At 42.2% G+C, this 25,135-nt stretch overlaps 1 protein-coding gene across 4 annotated transcripts in view; it reads left to right on the top strand.

The window, feature by feature from the left end:
* Positions 1-25,135, top strand: part of KCNH5 (potassium voltage-gated channel subfamily H member 5) — a 169,911-nt gene that overhangs the window by 117,504 nt on the left and 27,272 nt on the right. For all 4 annotated transcript variants that reach the window (XR_014585357.1, XR_014585358.1, XM_083839157.1 and 1 more), the window contains exons 9-10: positions 2,512-2,764; positions 13,171-13,367. Coding sequence is in view for 2 of the 4 variants with exons in the window: in XM_083839157.1 (XP_083695283.1) it covers positions 2,512-2,764; positions 13,171-13,367 (450 nt within the window). In the remaining 2 variants the exon portion in view is untranslated. The remainder of the gene's footprint in view (positions 1-2,511; positions 2,765-13,170; positions 13,368-25,135) is intronic.

The following is a 25,135-nucleotide window of genomic DNA, read 5'->3' on the forward strand; positions in this document are numbered from 1 at the left end:
GCAATGGTTAATCAATTTTGGATGCATTTAAGAAAATTTTCAACTATTATTCCTGCAGTTTGGAAGCTTAAAAGACAGAATTTGTAAATCAAATACACATATTTTTTCCTAAGAGCAGTGTTTGAGAATTCACGGCTCATGGCCTTGTTATGTCAAAAGCAGTTACATTAGTGAAAACATTCCTAAAAATGATTTAGGCCCAACAGTAGATAAAAATGTTAAAAATCATCCATCATTATGCCAAAGAAAGCACATTTTTTCATTCAATTATTATTAAGAAGAAAGGTGGCATTTTTATATTTTAAAACAAAGATGAACTTTCTGTTTGATCCAGAAGTTTTTGATCCAGAAGTAGTTTTTTTTTTAACTGAAAAAACTAAGGTGTCTCCATATTTCTCATGGTAAATGGAATGACTCAGGTAAGTGTAAGCTTGTAAAACTGACATTTGCCCCTAATAATATTATGGAAAAGATGATAAGGGATATGGTCACCAGTGACTCAGACAAGACATTATTACTAATGCAAATAATGGTTTATGGAGAATATGTCTTGTCAGATGTGTTTATTACTAGTTTTTATGATAAAACAGATGTAGGCAGGGTATTTGAACTTGTTCTTTACACCATTTGATTACAGAAAAATAGCTTTAAGCAAAGTTAACCTAGTCTCTATCAAAGCAAATGTGAACTAATTAGCTGTTAGATCTGGGATGGTTGTTTGAAGTGAGAAAACCTCATGCTATGGGGAAGTTTCCAAAGAGATACTGTGCTTCACAGTGTTAGACACAGGAAGCGTCGTCTCTCTTGTTTATTCAAGATAAGATTTCAAGATAACTTGGCTGGATTCTATAAACAACTGAATGTGGAAAAGATTTCTGGTGTTTGCAAGCCTTTTATCAGAACAATATGATATGGTCCTCTGGCTGTTAGATGAAAAAAAAAAATCAGTTTAGAAACAGCACGTTTGAAAAGAGAGGGTAGCTCTCCATTGGAACAACTAACCCATATAATTTGAAGGCATTAAATCAAGGCCTACTAGGCTATAATTTTAATAATTTTACCAGGTATTCTGGGATTGATAGGAAAAGTCTGAGTTGACCCATAATGCAAGAGATTAGTGCAGATAGTTGCAGTAACCCCTTCTAGCCTGGGAATCTGTGCATCTATGTGCAAACAGGTACTTGGGTTGTCTATTGATCTATTGAGGTAAGAAAGAGACTAAAGGTTATTAATTAAACTAGAAATTGTTTATTATTTTCTCATTCTATGCTTTCGGATCTCTAAGTAATACATTACCATAATATGTTTTATACCTCTTCTGCATTAAACAGAAATGAAAGTCATGGCTTTACTTCTGAGTTAATATGACTATTCGCCTCAAAGCTTATTCAGGGTTACGAGAGTCCCCCTCTACGTGCTATTATTCAGTGGTAGCCAGTGCATTGACCCAATGTCCCTCTCTTCCACACTGTCTGCAGAGCAAGCTGCCAGATTAATTCCATACAGTAAGAAATTAATCAGTATGATTGATCTGCATTCTTCTTTACATGAGTCTTCCAAGCGCTCTTCCTCTTATTCCTTTTTCCATTATTTATCTTAGCAAAACTTTACAAGGCTTTATATGTTTCTCAGTGAAATTAGCTACCACACAGCGAGGGACATGCGTTCTAGGATTATAAGGACACTAGTGTGTTTAGGTTGGTGTGCAAATATTAAACACTCAGTTTACATGTCTAATAAGATCCACAGGTTTTCACTTTCTTTCTTCAGGTGTATTTGTGTTACTGTTTCAATAGGGAAAGCTATTTAAGGTAAGAACTTAATTAAAGGCCTTATTTAATTGATCTGTGGTAAAGACATTCACCTTCACAGGGCAGTTTTCACTCACCTTTACTTTGCGTTTCGTACGGTTTCCTAGTACTTTCTTTTTACTCTAGTCTCAAACTCTTTGGATTTTCTAGTCTGTAAGCCCTCCAGGGCAGGTTACTTATTATTTGTCTGTACAGTGCTGAAACTAAACCCTAGGTGTGTTCGGATACACGTTGGTAAGTGGTCACCTACATCAATGCTTCTGAAGACTAGGTTTCCAGATGGGAAATCAAAATCTGGTGGTTTTGATTGTGAGCGATCTGCCTTTGCATGTCTTCAAGCTTCTTCAGCTCTGAGTGTCCATCCTGTGCTCCTGCAGGGACTGAGCATAGCAGTGGGCGGATGGTCTGGGCACCGAGTCTGGAGGGATACCCACAAAAGGGACACGGTAGTGCCACCTGCAATTCTGGAAAGCAAGTGTGAAAGAATAACAGAATAGTCCCTCTGTTCCACATCACCCTTCCACCTGTTCTCAAAGTGATAGATGGGTAGAAAAATAATACTACCCCATTTCAAGATAAAACTCCCACCAGAAGCTTAAGATCCACCCAGGCGAAACCACCCGTTCACTTATTTCATGAAGCACGCACTGCTGCGGTGTCATGTTCTTAGCTGATTATTTTTCGTCTTTCTTTCCTTCAGGTTCTCTCAATTTGCCCAAAGGACATGAGAGCAGATATTTGCGTGCACCTAAACCGGAAAGTTTTTAATGAGCACCCTGCCTTCCGGCTGGCCAGCGACGGCTGCCTGCGAGCCCTGGCTGTGGAGTTTCAGACCATCCATTGTGCCCCGGGGGACCTCATCTATCATGCTGGGGAAAGCGTTGATGCACTTTGCTTTGTGGTCTCAGGATCCCTAGAAGTCATCCAGGACGACGAGGTGGTGGCTATTTTAGGTACTGTGATCTCTATTGAAATGGTGGCGCTTGGGATATATTAGCCTTCTGCAGAGGTTTGAATATTAACTGGTCTTGCCTAACATCAGCTGGGACTACAGGAGGCTAGTGGTTTTCATAAGATGAGGATGTCACGTTTCCAGAGATATCACTCTAGGAGGAAATGCTTCATCTTTTATTCAATTGAGCATGCTCTTTCTGCCTAGTGTGGCTCACTGGTTACAGTTCCAGTGTCCCTGAGCAGAAGAGAATGTGAGCTTGACATCTTTTAAATAGTCTGCTAGAAGAAATGCACACTGTTTTATATAAGTTTCTCAAGAGGATTTCCACATTAACCTTTGCTCTGAGTTTTTCAGTTGTTTGTATTCTAGCCCAGAATACCTGCAAACAGTGTCTTCAAGGAAGCAAAACTGTTGCTTTTAGTGAAGTTGCTCTAGAGAAAATAAATGGTTCAATCTGAGTATGTGAAGTGATAGGGATGCACCATTTATTCCAGCCTGAGTCATAAGAAATCTGAGTACTGGGGGAGCTCCAGGTTAATCCCACCACCACCCTGCTGTTGTGTCTGGTTTGCCAGCAGTAGGTGGGAAGGAGCCTCATGCAGACCCCTCACTAACTTGTGTGGGATTGGGAATTGTGTAGCAGATGGTGGGACTGGGTGGTCAGCACCAGTGCTGAGGCAGGAATCATCCTCAAAGGCAAGACAAGATAAATGAAAATGGGTGGCTCTCCTTGAAAATCATTCAGAGTCCACCATACCTGTCTATAATAAACCTGTCAATTGTAGAATTCATCTCTGGTTTCACATCAGCTATTTGCCTTCTCTTAAACTGGAGGCGAGGCTCTGAAGGCAGACGTGGGTTCTGGCCCTGTCCTAGACGGCCATGCATGTCACTGAACCTCTGTACTACTTCTTCCCTGTAAGGGCAAATTCAGAGGGCTCCTTGGGTCCCTCTTGTGCCTCATGAGGACGACTGCTGAGACATGAGGGTCAGGACTGCACTTGAGAATTGTGCCAGCATGCGGGAACAGGGCAGATACGGGGAGTCACTACTGATCGTGGTTCAGTGATTCGCCTCTTTCCCAGCTGGCAGTGAGAGGGAGGAGAGGAGAAATTAGGACAAGCATGTGGAAGGAGACAGTCTGTACACGTACACCACCCTGGGGAGGGACTGGACTCATGTCCAGGTGTGTATGGGACTGCTGGGGGAGGCTTTCTGAGGGCGTAACTCTAGTGCTCCCAGCTGGAGTGTGTGTACTCACGTTATGCACATCCACGCTCTTTCAGGCTACCTTCTGCAGCTTTTAGTACTCTGGAATACGTTAAGGTTTTTAACAAAGGAGATTTAATGTAAGAATGAATCTGTTTTTGTATTCACATGAGAAATCATTATGGTGAAAGCTCCTAAATCTGTAATTTCCATAGCAAAATGCTCCTTGTACTTCAGTTCACTGGGCTGTTTTGTTTTTATTATTAATCTCAGTGACGAAAGAATCTCTTATGTTTGCTTACAGCTATTTAAAAATAAGAAAAGCTTTAAGAGTAAGTAGCAGCATTTAACCAAATAAATGGTTTTCAGGGTACTACAATGAAACAATAAGTATGTAATTTACTAAACTGCAAGACATCACTAAGTGGATTACATGCCAAACCTTATTGTATTTACTAATGAATATTGTATTTGGAATAACAGTGAGAACTTTTTGTTTCTAACTTGTATATACTGTAAACCCAGTACCTATGTTATTCTCCATTTGGCTAGAGAAACCTTTAACCATATCTAGTTAAAATGAATTACCAGAAGTGATTTTGATTCTGCCATGGCTGTTGACAGGCGATTCAGGGACTAGGAGAGATGTTCACTGTGTATTACAGGGACTGGCAGAATGTGTAAAGCTGACTTGGAGTGAGATAAACTGCTTCTTTTAGTCATAGGCACACCGAAGAGTTTTCTCATGTTCTGACAGGTTATTTAACAGAATAGTGAACTGAGTAATTATGAGATGTCGTATCCTAAAAATTCACTCGTGGAAGGAAATCTCTCTCGGATGTAGTTGCAGAGACATTTATAGTGAGAGCTATTGCCCCTGAAATACCAACTGCATATCAGATGGTGGAGAGCATCATTTTCATCAACCTGTTCTGCCCTGAGAAGTTCAAGCACAAGGAAAATGATTCTGCATAAGGTGGAGATCAGGTTTAAAAACTTCTTCCAAACATGAAAACCCATATAGACTACTTCGAATACTCCAAGCAACTACATTCACACTGTTTTATTAGGAAAAGATGACTTACGGGGTTGTACTGCCAGTCTGTCCATCCTCCCCTTCCCCCAGCAGTAATCTGTAGTGGAAATGGGATAAGCGTCATTTGGAACTGGTCCTCATTAACTTCTGCTGTGGGAGCAGGAGGATAGCAGGATACACTGTCTGCCAGCCTTAGCTCCTTGCAGAGTTATCCGTTTCCTAAGCTTGGCATTTTGCAGTTAATATTTTAATAGTTGTCTTCATCCAAGTGTAGTGTTATTTGCATTGCAGAGAGAGAGAGAAGGATTTTTTTTTTCCATGCTTGCCTATAGAGAGAATTTTTGGTGTGTTCTAAAAAATCAGCAGGAGGGGACACCAAAATGGGTTAAGAGCATGCATCTTCCATCGCTTGCATTCATGCTTCTGTCCAAAGAGCAAGGCTTCATCCTTGCTCAGGTCCCAGTGTGAATCGCTCTGTGATGTTTCTGCTCTTTCTTTCTCTGTCTTCCCTTACCACATCTCTCTCCCTTGCAGCCAGAGCAGGTTGGTGTGGCCAGCCTCCCTGCCTGCTGAAATAGTGTCCTCGGGAGCTTGGACATCCCACCCAGCTGCTCTCCATGGGCTACACTGGGGAGAAAAGCATCCTTTTGCATAGTATCAGTTTTGCTGGATCAAAGGCCTTGGCATTTCTTGTGCTTGAAAACAGGCGAAACCCAGTGACTGACAGGGCAACTTGCCACGCCATGACGTTTTTGTTCTCCCCTGGTTTGGTTTTGTTCTCATTTGTGTGTTATTAAATGCACATCTGCTGCAGTAATCAGCATTACAGAAATCAGTACAGTAAGAGAACAAATCCAATTGAGCCCAGAGAGCTGCAGTTTATAGGACTCATTAATGAAGGTACCCAGCTGCCCCATTATGTTCCCCTCATTAGGTGTCTTCATTTCTTGGGGACAACCTCCCCCCTTTCACAGGTGCCAACTCTAGCAGACCACGCAGTGCTCTCAGAGTTGGTGTGAAGGGAAAAACAAGATCTGGTCATTTTAATGTAGCTCATATGTAGTTGCCACAATAATGGAGAAGGGCAAACTGTCTTCTCTCTAATTATCAAAACTTTCTTAGGCAGGGAGGTGACCCTCGGAAGGCACATCAGTAATTTTCCACCACCTCAAGCAGGAGTAAACAATCTGCCACTGCACTGCATGGAGAGGCAGTATCAGTGCAGATGTCTTAGGAAACACTGGGGGCTTGAAATCCCCCAAGGTAATGAAAGAAGTCATCTGCTAGCAGAGGGCACCTAGTGACTCACCCTGCCACAGTTAGCCTGAATTTTGCTCCTGGCGAGGAGTTTGGTGTGAGGGGCGATGCTGACCCAGTGTCTCTGGAAGCTGCTTTGCAGCTCTTGCAATTAGCACAGCTGACCACGGAAGTTGTACAGTAACTTAAACCGGGCAGATTGATTAGCAAGGCTGAGAGAAGTCCTTTTGCCAGCAGAAAACTAATGACTCGCGGTGTTCAAATGTTGATTGTAGGAATTGATCAAAAATATTGCTCAAACTGTGTAGCGATAAAAATATGTTGAGCAGTGAAATCCTAGCGGGGGGCTGCTGCTGAACGAATTCAATTTTGATAGTCAAGCCAGGCTGAATATAGATTTAACAGCTCATGTTTCAGCCACACTTAGGGTCTTGATCCCATATGTATTCAATTAAGTTGTTCTTTGTCTTTATGTGTTGCACGTTAATTCTCAGCATGTTCTGCATATAGTCCCAGTGCAATGGTGTTTTTTATTGGATTTATTGTTCTTAGGCAAGCCAGAGTTTCACCTATTAATGGTCTCCTTCATGACTTTGTTTCTAAAGATTTGGGCTGTGAAGAGAGCATTGCACTGTGACAGAGGAGCTAAGGAAAGCAGGAGCACAAGTGGCATGTCTTCTCTAATTTGGTAATTCAAATGAAAACAAGGAAGAGTATCTTTCTACTCCTAAATTTTACATGTGTTTGAACGTCAAAAGGTTAAGTCTCCTACCAAATCACACAGGGAAAAGTTCTTTATGAGCTGAGCAAGAAGCAGCTCCCGTTTAGGTGAGCAGGAATCCCGGGCTCCTTCACTCTCATCCATGGGTGTTTGTAATTTGGTATTTGGGATCCATTCATCAACACTTTGAATTCCCATGGTGGCACACAGGTGGACGTACGCTTTGTGCAGGGCAAGACTGACCGTGTGCGATGCACTGCATGATGTGAAAAACTGGCAGTCCAATTCCATCTCATAGTATTAGTACCTCATTCCTTGATTTTAATTAATGTAATCGCAGCTCGGGTCACTTCTCAAGTGGAAGGAAGGTGGCAGAATTTGTCTTCACATAAAATCAGCTTGATATTGTGTAGTGAACTTTGTTTGTTTGTTTTTCATGTGAAGTAAACCAAGGCAAACTAGCTGTGAGAGTTTCCCCAGCTTAGTAACGTGCAGCTGGCAGGAATTTGTAGAACAGCCTGTGTCCTGTTGCATCTGTAGGAAAAGTCTCCTTTGTTGCAGTGAGTTAAAGCTCCAAATTAACTCACAGGGAAATGATTCATAAAGGAAAGCGGTTTTTTTCAGTTAGCAGGACTGCAGTAATTAAGGTGATGTAGGCTGTTTTTTAAGTGCTGAATCTCAAAGTATTTTGCAAAATACTCAGAGTACTGATCTGAGACCCAGTGAGATGCAGCTTTGCACTGTGCAGTATGCCTAAACACGTTCCTTGGAATGAGTCCTGTCTTACACGTTGGGGTTAACACGCATAGCACCATATAAAGTTTAGTCCTACTGATGTGTGTTCAAAGGTGTTATCATCTCTTACTGACAGAATTAAAGGGAATGTTCATTTTTTCACGTTATTTTGTAAGTTTAAAATATTTTTGTGTCTATCTGCACCATGGTTAACTATAATAAGAAGCATCAATCTTAATTTAGTGCCAGCTGGTGTGTTATAGATGTGATCTGCAGCCTCCAATGTCAGAAAGATTCCTTCCACTGAATTGAAATGGTTTTGAATTAGACCTGCATGCTTCACTGCCAAACCCAGGAGCTCAAAAGTGTTGGCAGTGCAAGAAAAGAAAAAATATTTTAAAATAATGTGATATATTTCTTTTAAATCACACTAACAGTTTGAGGCAATCTGATTTGCCTTACGAATATTGAAGATGGTGGGAATGGTCATGCTTTCACATTTATTCCCTCAGTCGGGAAGGATGGATACTTATTTTTGTATCAAATCAAAACTGAGGTTTCCAATCATGAGGAGCTGGGGCTTCTAGAAAAATATGAAGTATTTGGCGACTTGTGTTTGAAGTGTGAGAGATGGGGACCGCTAAGCCTTCATTAACAGGAGAATCTCTCTACAGATCTTTCTCTCTTCTTGCAGCAGTCCTGTGTGCTGGAAGAAAGGTAAATTTATTTCCAGTATTTAGGTGCAGATGGGGAAGGTTGCACTGTATTTAATAATGCAAAGTGCTTTTGCAAGCATGGACTTGAATCTTTGGCACAGTCTCTTGTTATTGTTTATTAGCTGGCTATTTTGATAGTCTTTCAGACACTAAAAATGCTGTTTTCTCTGCTCATTCTACCCCTTCACAGGTTAATGTACAGTCAAGCTGGATGTCTGACTAGTGTTAAGTGGTTTTCAAGGGAGTTCTGGCTCCTTGGGATGCCCTAGGGAAGGCTGAAGTTTTGGCTAAAACCTCCAGAGGCAAGGAGTCCTCTCTTGGTCTGGTAGGTTGTGCTCACAGGCAGCAGTGATGTCCCGGAGGGCAAGAGACAGCTGGTGAGCTTGCTTCACTCCAGACCCCTTCTTTGGGTATAGGCAGCTGGATCAGCTAAATCCACAAATCCAGCCAGCCCAGTACCCTGTCTCCAAAACTGGGCAATAGCAGACGTGCAGGAGAAAGTAGGAAGATGAAGCAACCAACATTATCCAACCCTCCATTAACTTGTGCTTCAAGATCTCCCTCACCCAAAGGGAAATTCTTGTGTTTGGTAGCCACAGGTGGGTTTTATTCCACAAATCCATGCTGTTATTTTGTAAACCTCTGCAACCCTGATGTCCTGTGGCAAGGAGCTGCAGAGCTGGCCTATTTGCCAAACCATTACAGAGCTGTGGGCTGCTGTGAGTAAGGGAGCAGGTTCTCTCCTTGCTCGTTAGAGATCTACATCAGCCTGAGATACGTCTGTCTGGCAGCCAGAGCTTTCACTGCAGATGTATACACACAGACAAATGTATGTGTATGAATACTTGTACCAGTAGCAATGTAATTATGGCTACAGGGACTTGATATTCGGTTCCTGACCTCCACGTCTGTGCATCCTTCATGGCTATTTGTACCTGGGCAAATTAGGTGAACATTTTCTGTGTGTAATACAGTTCTACTGATTCTGCAACAAAATTGTTTTGTATTGCCTCTGTGTTCCATAAGCAACAGAAGATTTAAGCGAATCCTGATGGAAAGCCTACATTATTCATTGTGTCTGGCTTTTGCTAGTGTGACTGATGGGTCTTGGGAGATGTTTTAAAATGGGGGGTAGGGTAGCTGGCCTATTTGCTAAGACTGCACAGAATATATTTTCCAAATTTGCTCTCATCCACAAGAACTATCACCTTAAGAAAAAGCCTGGGCCCCTTTTATATGTTTTTCTTCCCAGTGCTGTTTTCCACCAGGAATTCATTCCCTCATTGCCTGCCCAAACCTTCTCCAAAAGCCCTCTCAGGTTATCATGTGTACTAGGATATTTTTTAGCTGTTTCTTTCCCTATCTGGAGAAAGATATATTTTCTTTTTCTTTTCGTAGATAACGAGTTCGGAGGGGTTCTGTTTTACAAGGGTGTTTCCTCTGTGAATCCAAGGACTTTTTCATTCCCATTTCGAGCCCCTGGGGAGTTTCATAAGGCCCATAAGATTTTTTTCTGCCTGAAAGGTCCAACCATGAACTGCTGTTTCACAAACTGGCAACTCAGTCCATGGTGCGAGGCTGTGGAGAGCATCAGCCCCCCCCCTTCTGTGTGGGAGAGTTACCCAGAATATAAAATTTCAGTAATATATAGGAATATAATTATCCATTACATAGTTACATGCTGTATAATTCTCTCCAAATATATATATATATATATATATATACACACATGCATGGATCCATATGTATGTTTTCATGTACAGGCATGTATGCGTAATACACCTGGAAATTTTTGTCTGTCTTTAGGGTGATACCAGTAGAGCTATTTCAGCAAAAATTATGCTCATGACCAACACCCTGCACACATCTTCCTGGTTTCTGTGGTTCTTTTGGTCCCCGGATCCTTCCATCCATGCTCCTGCCACCTTTAAGCCAGCAACATCCACATCCTGACTCTCCTCTTGCCAACTCTCCTCTTGCCTTTTTTCTGTGTAATTCTTCACAGCAAGTGCAAAGTGTACACAAGAGGCCCCCAGTTTAGCTTTACAGCACTCCCTGTTTTAGCTATGCTTCAGGCACTGCAAGAGCAACGGCACAAGGGGACTTCCTCAGTTCAGGAGGAGTATTGGGACTGCTCAGGACTTGGGGCAGTGCAAATGTGGGAGGTAACGTGCTGGGGCCTTGAAAAATCTCAAGAGAGAGACTTTGAGAAGGCTGTGGGCTGTGTCAGCCCCAGGTGCCTCTGCATCACCAGCCCAGCCCTGGGCTGTCCCTGGAGATGTGCGCGCATCATGCCGGTGTGCACTGCAGATGTGCCTCCAAGTAGCTGGGGTTTAAGACCTACCAGCTACATTTTTTATTGTAATTCTAAGATTTTTTTATTTCCAATTAGTTGCACTGTGTTAAATAAAACTTGAATGAATAATTACTGCTCTCCACACAGTGAGCTACAGCTCATCTGGACAAAGTATAGTACATTAATCTCTGTATTTATGAGGAAACGCACATTGTTTTGGAGAATCTGGTTGGTTTTGTTTTCATCCAGGATGTTCCTTAGCACATTTATAGCAGGCAAATGAGACTTGGAAGTGTGTGGGGAAACATCAAATTCAAAAAGCCTCGAGTGCTTCCAAGATTTTATACTCACTGAAGAGAATAAACTGCAACATAAAGGGAGCTTATGGGCCTCTTATAGTCACCTCCTGCGAATCAATGAGCGTTGGCAGCAGACAAAATACCAACTTTACCTTTTAAGTCATCTCTTCAAGTAACCATTTCACCATTCAAGACCACTGAGTGATGACCCATGAAAGAGGGAAGAGGTACAGTTTATCTTGACTCAGACTCTTTCAGAGGAACCCAGTATCATTCCTGCCTCATTGAACTGCAGAAGATGAAGAGATCTCAGTTTTATGAATGGTGATTTTATCTGTATGTAATTTGGGTATATTCTGTAGCACGACATCCTACGGAGTTTCTGAGTCAGCATCCACTGCTTCCAGCTTCTTGGCTTAAATTAGTTATATATTACTTTAAATTTAGAAAGAAAACAAGTATTTTGCTCTCATTTCAGTGGAAAAATCATAGTAGTCCCTGTTATTGAATTCTGTCTTTTTAACTGTAGTCGTCTGCAGCTGCTGAAAGCAGGACTCAGTTCCGTCCTGTGTCCACCTCAGAGAGCAAATCCATTACACAATTTTTGTGCACTTCAGAAATGGTCTATTTTCTATAAATTATGTAACTGTGCTGAGTATGCCTGTAAACCAGGTTTCGAACAGTTGGTTAAAAAAAGGACAATTAACAGCAAAGGGGTTCAAAACAGTACATTAGATAAATTATATGTTAGCAAGAAATGCTCTGCGATAAGGAGAGCGTTTTAAGGCAACTTGTTTTATAAATTTTATCAGCAATATTATATATTGCAGTTCATTTTAATTACATCCAAATATGTGGAATTATTCAAAAGCAATTCAATGAAAATGCTATAACCTTTCTGAGGGATGATTCTGCCGTACAGACTTCTGTTACAAAATGAAAACAAGGAAATGAAGATAAAGAATCGCAGATCACATGTTACTCTACATGAGAAATGTTGGTCCTGTTTAACTGAATATGATACCAGGGGCAAAAATAGGGAAATAGTCTCTGACTCTGAAGAGTAATAAGATGGATAAATTGTAACTCCGGTCTGTGTTCCCAAAATAGAACAGAGTGAAATGTTGCTAGTCTTTAAAGGAAGAAGTACAAAAACGTATTATCTTTTCTATCCCCAAACTATAAAATCACTAACCTTCACCAAGGGGCTGCTTGAGGTACCCGAAATCAATAAAGATAATACCACTGACCGATTGATTTTCATTTCTTCTTAATAACTACTGAAATAAAGGGCTTGAATATCATTGGGAACTGAAGCAAATGTCTTTCCATGTACCATGCTTCAGAATTTGAGGTGCCAGCCACCAACCACACATCGTGGCCCTCAGCCAAGGCCTCACCTCCCCTCTGGTTGTAGCTATTTAAATACGCAGGTGTCTAAGGGGTCAAACCCTTTCGTAGTCAGCAAATATTTAAATACAGACATAAGCATAACCCTCTACTTAAGTTGATGTGTTTGGATTTAGAAACAGGCTTTTGGATCTGCTCAAGATTTAGAGCCAGGTATTCAGAGGTTAAAAGTCTGGAAATTTTGGGTGCATTTTCTGAAGGAATGTTGCCTTTCATGCTGAAGTAGAAGTGTTTAAACTGTCTTTAAAATGTGGTCCTCGGTCCCTGGAAGCTGGCTCTTACACAGCACTGCAAGGCCATGGTGATAAAAAAAAAAAAAAAAACACTAAATGGCATCAGCTTTCAGTGAGAGTGGAGCTCCTATATAATTTAGGAAAGATCCTCAGAAATATGTAGTAACCTGACCATTAGTTAAGTACTTCTAAGTTCAGGAACTTTTGGAAAATCCATTACCAGCATCTTCAGCTACACCAAGACCTTTACAATCTGGCTTTTATGCTTAGTGACACTTCTCAGGGCAGTCTATAAATAAGTTAAAAACCTGAGGCTATTGCTAAGGATGCTCAAGTACCTCAGATATTTTTAAAACTTGTATTGGTTTTCACAGCTGGGAGCTGATGTTAGCTTAATCAAAAGCATAAGAGAGTTCAGGAAGAAATCATGCATGTGCTGAAGAACACCATGTAAGTGTTACCTTTTAACAAATTTGTGCTGCTGTTTTTCAGGTAAAGGCGATGTGTTTGGTGATATCTTCTGGAAGGAAACCAGCCTGGCCCATGCGTGTGCCAATGTGCGGGCTCTGACATACTGCGATTTACATATTATTAAACGAGAAGCCTTGCTTAAAGTGTTGGACTTTTACACTGCTTTCGCAAACTCATTCTCAAGGAATCTCACACTCACCTGCAATTTGAGGAAACGGGTAAGGCAGCTGCTCTTGTTTTCCCATTTCTTCCACCAAGAGATTGCACACTCCTGCAGACTGTTTGCAGTGCTGAACAACCCCCAATTTACTCTTGATGTTTTCAGGTCATTGCAGATTAACTGGCCTTTCAATAAATGTTGTAGCTCTTTGTTAATGATTGCTCAATAAAAGTTAGCCATAGATTTGCAGCCCTGAGAAGCAGTCCAGGCAGGGTGACATGAATTACTCTTTCTTTTCATTTTCTCTGCTGGTTTTTTCTTTTTTTTTCTTCTTTCTGTTACATAATGTATGAAGTTATATGTTACAGTATGAGAGAATCTAGATTCCTCAGAGGTGAGGTTCAGTCTCTCACCTGCCAAGATATAGGTCAGAAGAGAACAGCCTGAAGGATCTGCATGATACAGACCAACTAAGAGAAATTTATTGATGTTAAATAAATAAAATGTACTCAGCAAGAGTATTATTTTAATACCTGCTTCTCTCACTTGCGTAGTTGAAAATTTTAATATGGCAAGGTTAATAAAGCTTGGTAGCAATTTTACATTCACAGCTCACTTTTTAAATCCTCCTGCTCATTTTATAATCAATCAGCAATGCTCACTATCCATTAGTCCTTTCAAAGAGCACTCCATCTAAAAATTAATTAGCTATAAGGACGTATCTTGAAAACAGGTTAAGGGATTCTTTAATTCGCATTGCGGCTGCAAAATTTAATCTTTATGATGTTTTTTTTAAGATTGATGAGTGTTATATAAATTTAATTTGCATAGAGAAATCTCATAACAATGATTTATAGATTATTGAGCATTAACTGAGATCCTCTAGCTGCTGAAACATTTTTCTACAGCTGTACCTAAGGGCATCTCACCTAATAATGTATTGAGGCTACCTTGGTATTTTACAAGATAATTTCAGCCTCTGAAGCAACAGGAATTAAACAGAACTAGAATTGTACTTTTCTGAGTATAGTTTCTCCCTGGTCACTGGAGCATCTTACAAATGCTTCTTTCAAAGGAGATTCATTTTTTGGTGCATTCCTTGTGTTCGTTAATATACCAAGTATGGCACGAAATACCCTTGGCAAAAAGCAAATGCAATGGGATTACAGTCCCACTCTGCCTGTGCAGGAGTCTGAAAGAGCTGAATTATAATCAGGTTTGGTTCCAGCTTGTCAGCTTACCTCTGACTTGAAGCTTGTTAACTCTGCTTCAGACCTGAGGAAGGGCTTTGGGGCTCGAAAGCTCGTTTGGGGTTTCTAGCTTTTTGCTTCTCTGTTGATAAGATGTTGTCCAAGCTGTGACATCAACATCCTTCCCTTGCCATCTCACCTACCTGTGACAAGCCACCAGCTCCAGTCCCAAGATGACAATTCTGCTCAGGCTTTCCTGACTGTGATTTCATGGGACAAGACAATGCCACATACGCTGCCAGAATGTATTCTTTCTTTCTTAAAACTATGAATCTGTCACTTCAGCTAGCTTCCTGGGAATCCCCTGCCCACATTAGCATGACAAGGTTGTGCACAGCAAAAAACACATAGAGAGCTTTTCCTGACAGGGCAATGTGCTGGAGTCCAAGTCTACAGTCCTGGGATGCATATGGGGAATAATCACCTGGCTGTTTTTCCATGGATTTTCTTCTCTACCATGCTCCTTGTTTTGGACAATTTGGTTTCCTGCGGGGCCCTGGCAGAGAGAGTCACACAAGTGGAAAAACACTCAGGGAGTTCAGATCCCCAGTGCACAGCTCAGTGTTGGGTACATGGATTGTGCCATGCTGGCAGTGATTCAAGGTAATCACATCACCTTTATAGCCCATGTGGAGCGGTTCTTCTAGAGGGCAATCATCTGGTTCCTCTTCAGTGATGATCCCTATTGTGGCATCATCCTCCTTATGTTGGGTTTTGAGGGAGTCCTCGATTGCTAACTTTTAAATACCTAGGATACATAAGATGAACTCCATCTATGATATCTCCTGTAGTGTTAGTCAAGGCCTATTACAGGAAAAGTCATACTCCCAGTAATGCAGTACGTTGTGCTGAGCCAGAGCCTGCTTTGCAGAAATTTTGGGTACTATTCATAGATACAAAATAGATCATACTACTTTCAACACCAGGGATGCAACCCAAGTCCTGTTACATAAAATTATTCAGGAGATTGTTTCAAACCTTATATCTGCGAAAAGTATATGTGATTACTAGTTGGGCTCAGAAGTGTTTGACTGTGAGTTCATCTTTTAGTAAAAGCCATGCCATCCAGGACAGTTTCATCAGGCAAACAGAAAGCAGTGAGAGCGGGCTGACAGAGCTGCACTGTACTGCAGCAATTTGTGCTGAAGTCACGTAATCTAAATGGAAAGAAAATGTTTTGTCTCCTTTAATTGATTTCAATAGAAATATACTTAACGCTTTTTCTACGTAGTCATCACTTGTAAGGTTTGACATTTAATTATAACAAAAATACGCTCCTTGCAGTTCTGTGCTCAAGAAAATGGCTGTTTGTTCTCACTGTCAAAAATATATAGACAGAGAATTGCTCTTTCATCAGGTCTGCTCTTCCAAATATGCATGCGTGCGTGTGGGTGCATACACACACGTGTATTTGTGTTGCATTGTCCCTCAACAACCGCTTAGGTGTAGTCTATAGACTGTGAAACAATTTAAACGTTCAAAAGGCTAATAAATTAATAATAGTACTGAGCAGGAAAAGTTAGTTCCACATGATAGGGAAGAGAAAGTCACACTGAAGTGGGAAAATAATGTTTTCTCACTCCTGAATAACATTTAGAGGCTTGGCATGTTGAATGACCTACTTAAGGCATCTTCTCAGCATGCTATTATCAACTCTGGATTTTTGTTTTCTTTTTCCGTGCATTAGGTAGCTCAGCCATCACACTGCATTTATGAGCCCATAAAGTGAGTGTGCTTGCTAGCTTTTCAGCCTGCAGTCCTCTCTCCTGCTCAGGGTGACGAAGTGACTTTTAATTTGTAATTGCAAAGTATTGTAGCGTATCTTGTTTCGTGCTCTGAAATCTTTATGGCACATCTAACATCACTAATGTACACTCCAAGGCAGAACCAGGACTTTGAACTTTTTTTTCCAAATAGGGAAAATAATTAATCTGGAAAGTTATTCTATAAAATCACAATGAGATTACATAGCTGCCTCTGAAGACTGGAAGTTATAAAGCAGAGTTTGGGATGAGTCTTCAAAGAGTTAATTACTGCCTTCTGATGTTGGAGGAGAATATTAATAATGCCTAATTCATTAAGTGCCTTTCACGATTTCACACAGCTGGAGTGAGGGCCTCTACAAGCTTGGCCTAAGGAAGGGGAGCCAAGACAGATTTCCAAGAGACCCAAACCCATACAAATACATGTACATTATATTGATGGTCAAAATCAGGAAGGAAAGCCTGCATTGAGCTACCAGCTGTGTTTCCACAGAAAACAAGTCTTCGGCTGAGATATTTTTAAAGGTTTTTTTTTTTTTTTTCCTTTTCTCATCGTTTCTTCTATTTACACCAACTAATGCACCATCTCCAGCTAACTGCTAGACCACCGCAGTCTGTGGAAGTGCAGGAAAAAATCAAACTGAAATTTCGCCCTTCTGAAATCCAAGCTGAAATTCTGTGCTTAAGTAAAGTAAGCATTTTCCCCTCATATGGTCACATACTACTGTGAGCAAAATAAGCTGTGTTAAATGAACCTGGAGCAGCCGAGGAAGAGGACAATTGGCCATAGAGGGTCTCTGGCACATTTGCTCCTGGAAGGTGTGCTAGGAATGAGCCAAAGAAATGCGAAGAGAAACAAGTGTCTTTAAGGCAGTGAAATACCCTCTGGAGAGGTTCAGTTCTCTTCCCAGTGATATTCTTAAAGCCAGGAACAACACTGTGACTGACTGATGTTATCTAATTCCTCCAGCACAGTGTGAAGCTCTGAGGCGAAAAAGCAGGTGAGGCCATCACACTCTCTTAATACAGATGTCCTGTTTGTCTTTCCATTTCAGGTCAGAATAATTTCTTTTTAAATTGGCTTTCTGTTTTTGCTTGAGCTTTTAATGAATCATATGTTGTTTCTTGAATGAATCACACATCATTTCTGTGTCACATAATTTTTGAAAAAGCTTTATTTCAATTTGAATTCTGCGTTCGTGCCTCCTAAAAGTGAAGGTTGTACCAAGGCTCATTCGGGATCCCCTTACTTTGTCACCTTTAAGACTCCTTGGATGTCATGCTACATTAGCAAGTGTCCTGATGCAGAAGCAATATCAAAGGCAGATGTTGCTCTGTGCATTGGCCCCTGCTCCTGAAGGTTGCACTTGTGCTGGTGAACTTGCAGATTTTCACCAGTTTTGAGCTCTGAAAGCCATTTCCAATTAAGGCAGCTTCACTCAGAGCTGTTTGCACTTTGCCAGCTGGTGTTCCTGCTCAGTTCTGACTTGCTCACATAGGATGGGATCAGACCATGGTCCTTGGGTAACACTGGCAAACAGAACTAAGGGGTAACTGTGCAGCAGAGCATGCTGAGCACCTCCTGTGCCCCATGTCCATCTGCACTGGTAGGTCCATCATCCATTGCCACCCCTTTTTGCACTGTCAATGGGATCTTCCCCCATGTGGGGACAGCAGACAGCAGTGGTGACAAAACCTATCTGGGCAAAGCAAGTTTTTCTGTCATTATTGCTGAAGAGAAGCAGGGAGAAGAATGTGCTGCTTGGGGAGCAGCCGTGACTAGTAATGGAGATCAGATCAGCTGGGGGGGCTCCAGTGGGGCCCTGGGCCCCTGTCCTGTGCTGGGGAACGTGTCCACCCCCAGGCCTCATCCATCTCTCAGTCCTGGTACTTTTCTTCTGTGTGTAGAGCTTATTCCTTTGCTGGTTCAAGCCAGTGGCAAGGGTCCCTGTGAGCTCAGGATCAAGCCTCTGGAAGGGCAGATCCAACAGATCAATTTCTATTACGGCTTATATAGCTAGCAGGCTTTTGGCATGACTGTTAACTCAGAGTTTTGTTTGCAACTCAGTGGCTTGCTCAAGCTTATTGGAAATTAATTTGATCCACTTCTTGATGGCAAAGCATACGGCATGTTTCTTTTCTGTGCCCTTCCGGGGGACTCAAAGCATCTGCAGGCCCTCTTTGGTCTTTTGTTATTTGTATTTTTTCTTCTTTTTATGTGAGAGTGTTGTTCCAGAAAATGAAGTCCTATAGCTATAGTTTAGCTGTAGCTACAGTTTAGCATGATCACAGACCAAGTAAGTTACACCCTCCAAAATCAATATGGTTTCATTTTGTTGGCATCTTAGCAGACCTTGCAGCCTCCATTATGCTCTAAGAAGCTTTCACGTAAGACAATTTTCTTTTTTTTTTTTTATTGTTTGACCTTATTGTATTCAGTTATCTCCAGATATGCTATTATTCCACTGCTGTATTTCCTGAAGGACTGTCACTGACGTAGATTTGGCAACACCTCTGCAGGTGTCCAGGTGCATATTGGATGTGCACGGGACCCAGCGTGGCCTCAGCAGTGCACCCACGCTGCCCCTCCTGCTCCAGAAAAACCCACATGCTCCCATGGGTGGAGGGATGCCAGACCTCAGCTTCAGAGTTTTTCTGCTGCTCCTTGCTCCTGTCTCCTGCTCCCCCGAGTCATTCCTTGGTCTCCTCTTCAGGGGCACAGGGATGTGAATTTGAGGCAGTCACAGCAGGGAAGTAAGTCCTTGGAGAGCTGTGCATGACTTTGCTAGGTAGAAGAGCAGCGTAAAAATTCGGAGAGGAAGCTGCAGCAGCATTAACTTTACCCCTCCGTGCCTCTCTGTCATCCGGCATGGGATGGCTGTCCCTGAGCAGAGAGATTGCTGTATAAAAGCTGTCAGGGGGTTTGCTCTCTCACTTTTCATGGTAGCTGTGAACTTGACTTTCCTGCGTGCCTCACTCCCTTCCCTTTCCCGTTTGCCACTTCATCATCTCCCTTACAAGGCTTGCTTCTGGGCGCAGCCTGGGTCATGCAGACGGGGGGGAATTGGGGCTGTGGGAGCAACTGCACCGCTGAGCCCTTCCCTGCAGGCACAGAGGGAGCACAGGGGTTTTCTCTGCATCCTCCCGTGGCTGCGACCGTGTTCGTAGATGGTGGGGGAGTGGATGATAAACCTGAAGTCTCTCCTCTCCCTACCACCTCAAGGGCTCGGGCTTCTTAGCGAGCACTTAAATATTTACCTGAAAATAGGGCACTGTGCATCACCTGGGGTCTCTGGGATGTCTGGGGTAGTGCAGATTTATGGCACAGTCTGGATTTTCAGACTGAAGGCAAAAGCAGAGATTAACCAACATTTTAATAGTGTTTCAGAGCCACGTTAATCCCACAAGGTACCAGTAGACCCCTATTCTATTTTGAATATAATCTCTAAGTTAAGTACCTTTCTCTGAGGTCCTGGTTGTGCTTCTGTAAAGAACAAGAGGCAAAGCACCACCAACTCTGTTAGAAGTGGGATTGAGCCCAATCCTAATAATCCTTTGGCATTACAGAGGTAGAATTATTTTTTCATGGGCATGCAGCTACTTTCTCTGTCTAAATCTAAATCAAAATAGCTTAGATCTCATTTGTCAGACCATTATTTAACTGTTTTTTTTTTGTTGTTGTTGTTGGGAAATGCAAGGCAATTTAGTATACTTTTCATTCAAGGATCTTTGAACAGTACAGTACGGCTGCAGAAGAAAATTGTATGTGCTGATGTGTTGCTTTCTGCGCACAGAGACTCAGCAGCTGTTACACAAGGCACTCTGCTGATTTACCCCAGCTAAATGTGCTGGCATCTCTTCTTCGTGCAGCCAGGGAAATGCAGATGGAGTGATTTATTTGTGTGCAGACAGATCGTTCATCAGGAAATGTCAGGGATGAGCAGCATCCATAGGAAAACAAAAGTGTAAACTGGCTATGTTAGAGGGAAGATCTAGACTGAGAGTGATTTGCTAATGTGCTCTTTGTGGATTAATACCATTTTCTTGTTTAGAAAGCTGCCATAATTAAGAGACTCTCCTTAGTTCACTCAGAAAGCTTTCTGCAGGCTGTCTGTTAATATTGATTCAGGGTAGTGTTGCTTGCACAGGACTTGAATGATGATAAAAATAAATCAAAGGTTTACTATTTTTAATCCTGTAAATATTAAAAAATAAATATTTTGTGTTCACATCCCTTCATCGATTAAATTTGATGCTTCTAATCTCTTCCAACCGCTAAAGAAAGGGAGGGAATGTGCATGGTGCAACAAGAAGCAACACTGCCGTGTCATTTTCAGTTGCCAGTTAGGAAAGTTTTTATCATCAGCCCCTCTGAGCTTTGATGTGATGAACATAGGCGTGGGAGCTCAGCCCGCAGCAGACCTGAGCTGATCACCGTCCCTAAGTGCCCGAGTTTCCCTCGTGGGCTCTTACTTTGCCAGGCTTAGCTCTGCAGCAGGCTCTCTTGGGCAGGCGTCCTAATGAAGCTGCTCTCCCCATGGCTTTGTATGGCTCCCCTGGTGCCTAATAAGCCATGAGCCCAGCCACGGGCTGACTGGGAGTATTGTATTTGTGGTACTGCTGAGAGTAGCCAGTTTATTCCATGATGTCCTCAGTGTGTCCTGGGAGCTGTTGCTGCTGCAGGTAGCCACTGCAGGTAACCTCTAGCAAGTGGGACTTGGACAGAAAGTGGCGAGAGACTTTGTTGTGTTATCTCACACACCCTCCAAACAGCTCACCCAGACCAATGGATTTCTTGCGTGAGTTGCTGAGCTTAATTACCACATAGACCTACATCTTCTCCAACACAACAACTGCAGAAAGAGGGTGAAGTGTTACAAAACTGAGATGTTGAACCCCAAGTTCTCTGGTGGCTTCCATCATTGCTTGCTGGAGCTGACTGCCAGATGTTTCAGTAACTCAGCATGACTTTCAAATATCAAAACGAGTTTCTGCACCTGAATTCTCACTCCCTCAAATCTTTCTTCGACAAGACTGGGGATGCCAGCTGCAAAGCACCCAAAGCCATAGCTGGGTAGAGAGAACCTCTGCCAGTTCATTGGGATCATATGAATGGATGCCCATAGGCTTCACAGGGAGCAGGCAGAGTTTTAGCACTCACCCAAGAGGGAGTTTTCTCTCCTAGCCCAAAATGGGATCAGTTTCATCCAGTCTAGAAATAACAGTAATAATGTCACAGCTGTTTTGCACCGGAGATAGCACTAATTTTATTTTTGCCTCCCCTTGTCCAAACAGGTTTTTGTCTTGGCTTGCACAAAAAGGCTCCCCATGAAGCCCCTGAAATGCTGTGAAATGCTAAATAAAACTCCCTGCATAAGGTCTTTCTTTTCTGTGCAATTATAAATCCATCCATCTATTGTTTTTCAGCAAACACTTCACAAATGCGATGATACCCAAACATGCTGGTTCAGCATGTGATAATCATTGCAGGACTGCAGTTCCTAGATTTACCTTGCTTTGAATGCTATTTTGGGGCTACCTTCGATGGCAAGGAAACTTTGCCTGTAGGTAAGAGTTAAATAGTACACAGAGGGCAAGAGGAACTTGGTGGAGAATTATGAATCCCACTTGTTTTAGTTAAAAATAACCCCCAGCCTGTCACTTTCAACTTAATGATAGTTGATTGACTTTGCCTTTTCTAATTGTCAGCCAGTCGCTGTGATTAGCAAGCTGCCTTGGTTTAAGGTCTTGTGAAAAGGAAGTCTGGAAGAGCGATTTTTTGAGGAGCTGATTTACATATATGCCAGAGGTGGGAATGGTTGTCAGTAGGGACGGGTATTCTGGGAAGAACCTGAAATAAGCTGAGTCCCCTGTTATTGCACTTCCGAGCAATTTGCTGAAAGGCAAAAGAAAGTTTAGTGAATTTAGGAAAGAATACTTATTACTAATCCATGTTTTTTCCTCCTATTTTCACTTTTCAGTTTCCACAGCCCCTGGTCTTAATTTGTTTCCCTTCTTAAAGGCAACAAAACGGAATACAATTTTCGGATGTAAGACGCTGTTAGAGCATAGCATACTCAGTGATTAAAGTCTTTGTTTCTTTTAACTCCATTAATTAAACTGTCAGTGATCTTTTGGACTTTGGGCCTCCCCTTGGACTTTCAGCTGATGGTTAGATTGTTTTATTGGTATTCTGCAGAAGACGTTTCAGCTGGTGGAAAGATTTTGTACAGAGCTTTCTACCTAAATATTTCTATTGGTCTACTGTATATCTGGGGCAGGCAGCTTACCTCTCCACCCTCTCTGAATACACAGCTCTCTTGGAAACAGTCTGTTCGCCTCTGCTTTGTTTTTTTATGGAGGATGCTCCTGTTCCCACAGGAGTAGGCTTTGGCTTTGTCTGACAGCCCGGAAGACTTTCTAAGTGGGATATTTCTTTTGGTCAGATGAAGTGTAGCATTTTTATCAAGATAAGCTTTGCTTTTCCATTTGTACCGATCACCTGTCCCTTGGTGCATGGGCATCCAGGTTTCCTTATCCTTGTTCCTTATCAGAGCATCCTGGCTTCTCAGCACTTCGTTTCTAGGTCTAGCCCACCATTTTCATCGATTCTGCCTTCCTTGACTCCTGCCATTGTAATGAATGTCAATCTCCACCATGCGTCTAAGGCAAATCCATTTTTAAACGGAACAGTTGTTGGTAGTTCAGAGCAGCTCAATTATGAATGATCTCCATCCTTCTCCCAGGCTGTATTAGCCCTCCTGCCAAAGAAGGCTGCAGTAGAAAGGTAAATGGAGGAACTGAATCATGCATGCTTTTCATGTGTTATTAATTGTCCCTGTTTCCATTTATAAAAAGACTTAGCCAATAACTTCAAGATGTTCTACAAAAGTATATGAATAATAATTTACAAGCACAACCCAGCCACGCATTAATATACCAAACAGATGCCTGACTGATCAACATGAACCATAAAGCTGTAACTTAAAGCATTTGTCACAGAGTTTGAAACAAGGCACTGCTTGTCCTGTGGTCCATCAGTAACGCGTCCCTGTGAAGAGCTTCCTCTCAGACCGGTTGTGCTCAAATTCAGCCCAACATGTCAGATAGCTGCTAATAGGTAAGGACTCTGTTGAGACAGAGATTGACCTTGCAAAATCCCCAAAGGCTTCGTTTAACCTTGTTAACCTGCTTGTGGGCAGATGCTTGTGTCCCATGGATCAGCCCTGCCCCATGGGTGGAATATCTGGCACAGCTGCACATCTTTAGGCATTCTCCAGCACCTAAGGGCAGGTGTCAGACCCCACTGAGAAGGTTCAGCCTCCTAGTAGTGTCTGAGCAAGATCTTCCTGGAAGAAGATGACTGAAGAACTGGTGTCTAGTGTGGGAGATTAGGGGATAGCTGCATTTTCAGGTGCCAGAGAAATAGCAACTCAGAGGAAAACAGAGGATGCTTTAGCCAAGGTCCCAGAGGTCACAAGGAGCACCGGGAAATGAATGTAGCATCTGAGATGAAAAGGTAACAGAGCCAGAGATCTGTACTACTTCTGTCTGGTGTCGCTCCGCATCATTGCAGCAGCATCTATCATGTAGCAGCTGGTGTTTTGTTAATTGTGTGTGCACAGGGAGTGGTAGAAAGGATACAGTGTGTAAACAGGGTGCAGCATAGTCACTAATGGGGAACTACAGAGTCATCAATGTTATTGATTGAAAAGACCTGTTATTTGTCCAAGTACAGTTGTATTTTTTTTTTTTACTAGTCCCAGTCAGGGATAGGGGACAAATCAACTGGACTGACTCCAATTTTACAGGAGGAGGTCATTTCTGATCACTTTTAAAGCCAGATTTGCCAAAGTATACAATACTGAGGATTATAAACTAATTTGTTTGGGTCTGGAGCAATGAGATAAGCTAAGGCTGCAAAAACAGCAGGCTCAGCCCCTAAGGAGCATCCTGTGTTAGTACCTAAATGCATGGATAGGAGTGTAAAACAGTGTTGATGAGCTTTGCAGAGATCCACATCTAGAAAAGAGGCAGTGACTGTGATGTTGGTATTAGGGAAGATCACCAAGAATCACACGAAGAAATTTGAAGGAACTTTTCCCTGAGAAATAAGCTAAATGCTGGGACACAATAGAATGATACCCACAAGTAGGATATAGCCAGATCACTAAAATCCTCCCCAGCAGAGCCTTAGCTTACTGACATGAAAGCCCAGGGATTGATTTAATGCAGTCAGCATGTAAATGGGAAGGAAATGGCTCTTCACCACACCATCTGTTTATCCCATCCCCATACCCCCACTAGTTAACTCTTTTGTGCTGTCTCTTCCTTTTGCTCATAATGTTCAGAAATAAATACAAAGCTCGTAAGAGTCACCGCTTGTTGTGTTCCTCAGTCGCATCTTCTGAGGTTAGAAATGGTCCCTTTGGGGATCGTCAGAGCAGTTGGTCCTCCCTGGGTGTTTGCCATGTAGGCAACCCACTGGGTTTGCCTGCAAGAAGCTCTGATATGACTGTCATCAGCAACTTCATTCAGATTCATTACCAAATCATCAAAAATGGAGTATTTGCTCTTTAAAAAGTTTTTGTTTGCTTATGCTGTAAATTGTAGGCCCCTGGTCTGCTGATGATTACAGATGTCTCTGAAAAACAGTTCCCTTTAATCTCTTGAGCTAAAACACTTTCAGTGGCCACTCAACACCAACCACTTTTGGCTGAAGGGAGGTTTTATCCTTGGTGTAGGCTGTGCATCCTCCTCGTAGAATATTTCTTCTTGGCTGGATACTCTTCAATGTTTGTGTGCTTATGTCT

The sequence above is a fragment of the Anser anser genome (assembly GCF_964211835.1).
Source record: "Anser anser genome assembly, chromosome: 5".
Classification (NCBI taxonomy): domain Eukaryota; kingdom Metazoa; phylum Chordata; class Aves; order Anseriformes; family Anatidae; genus Anser; species Anser anser.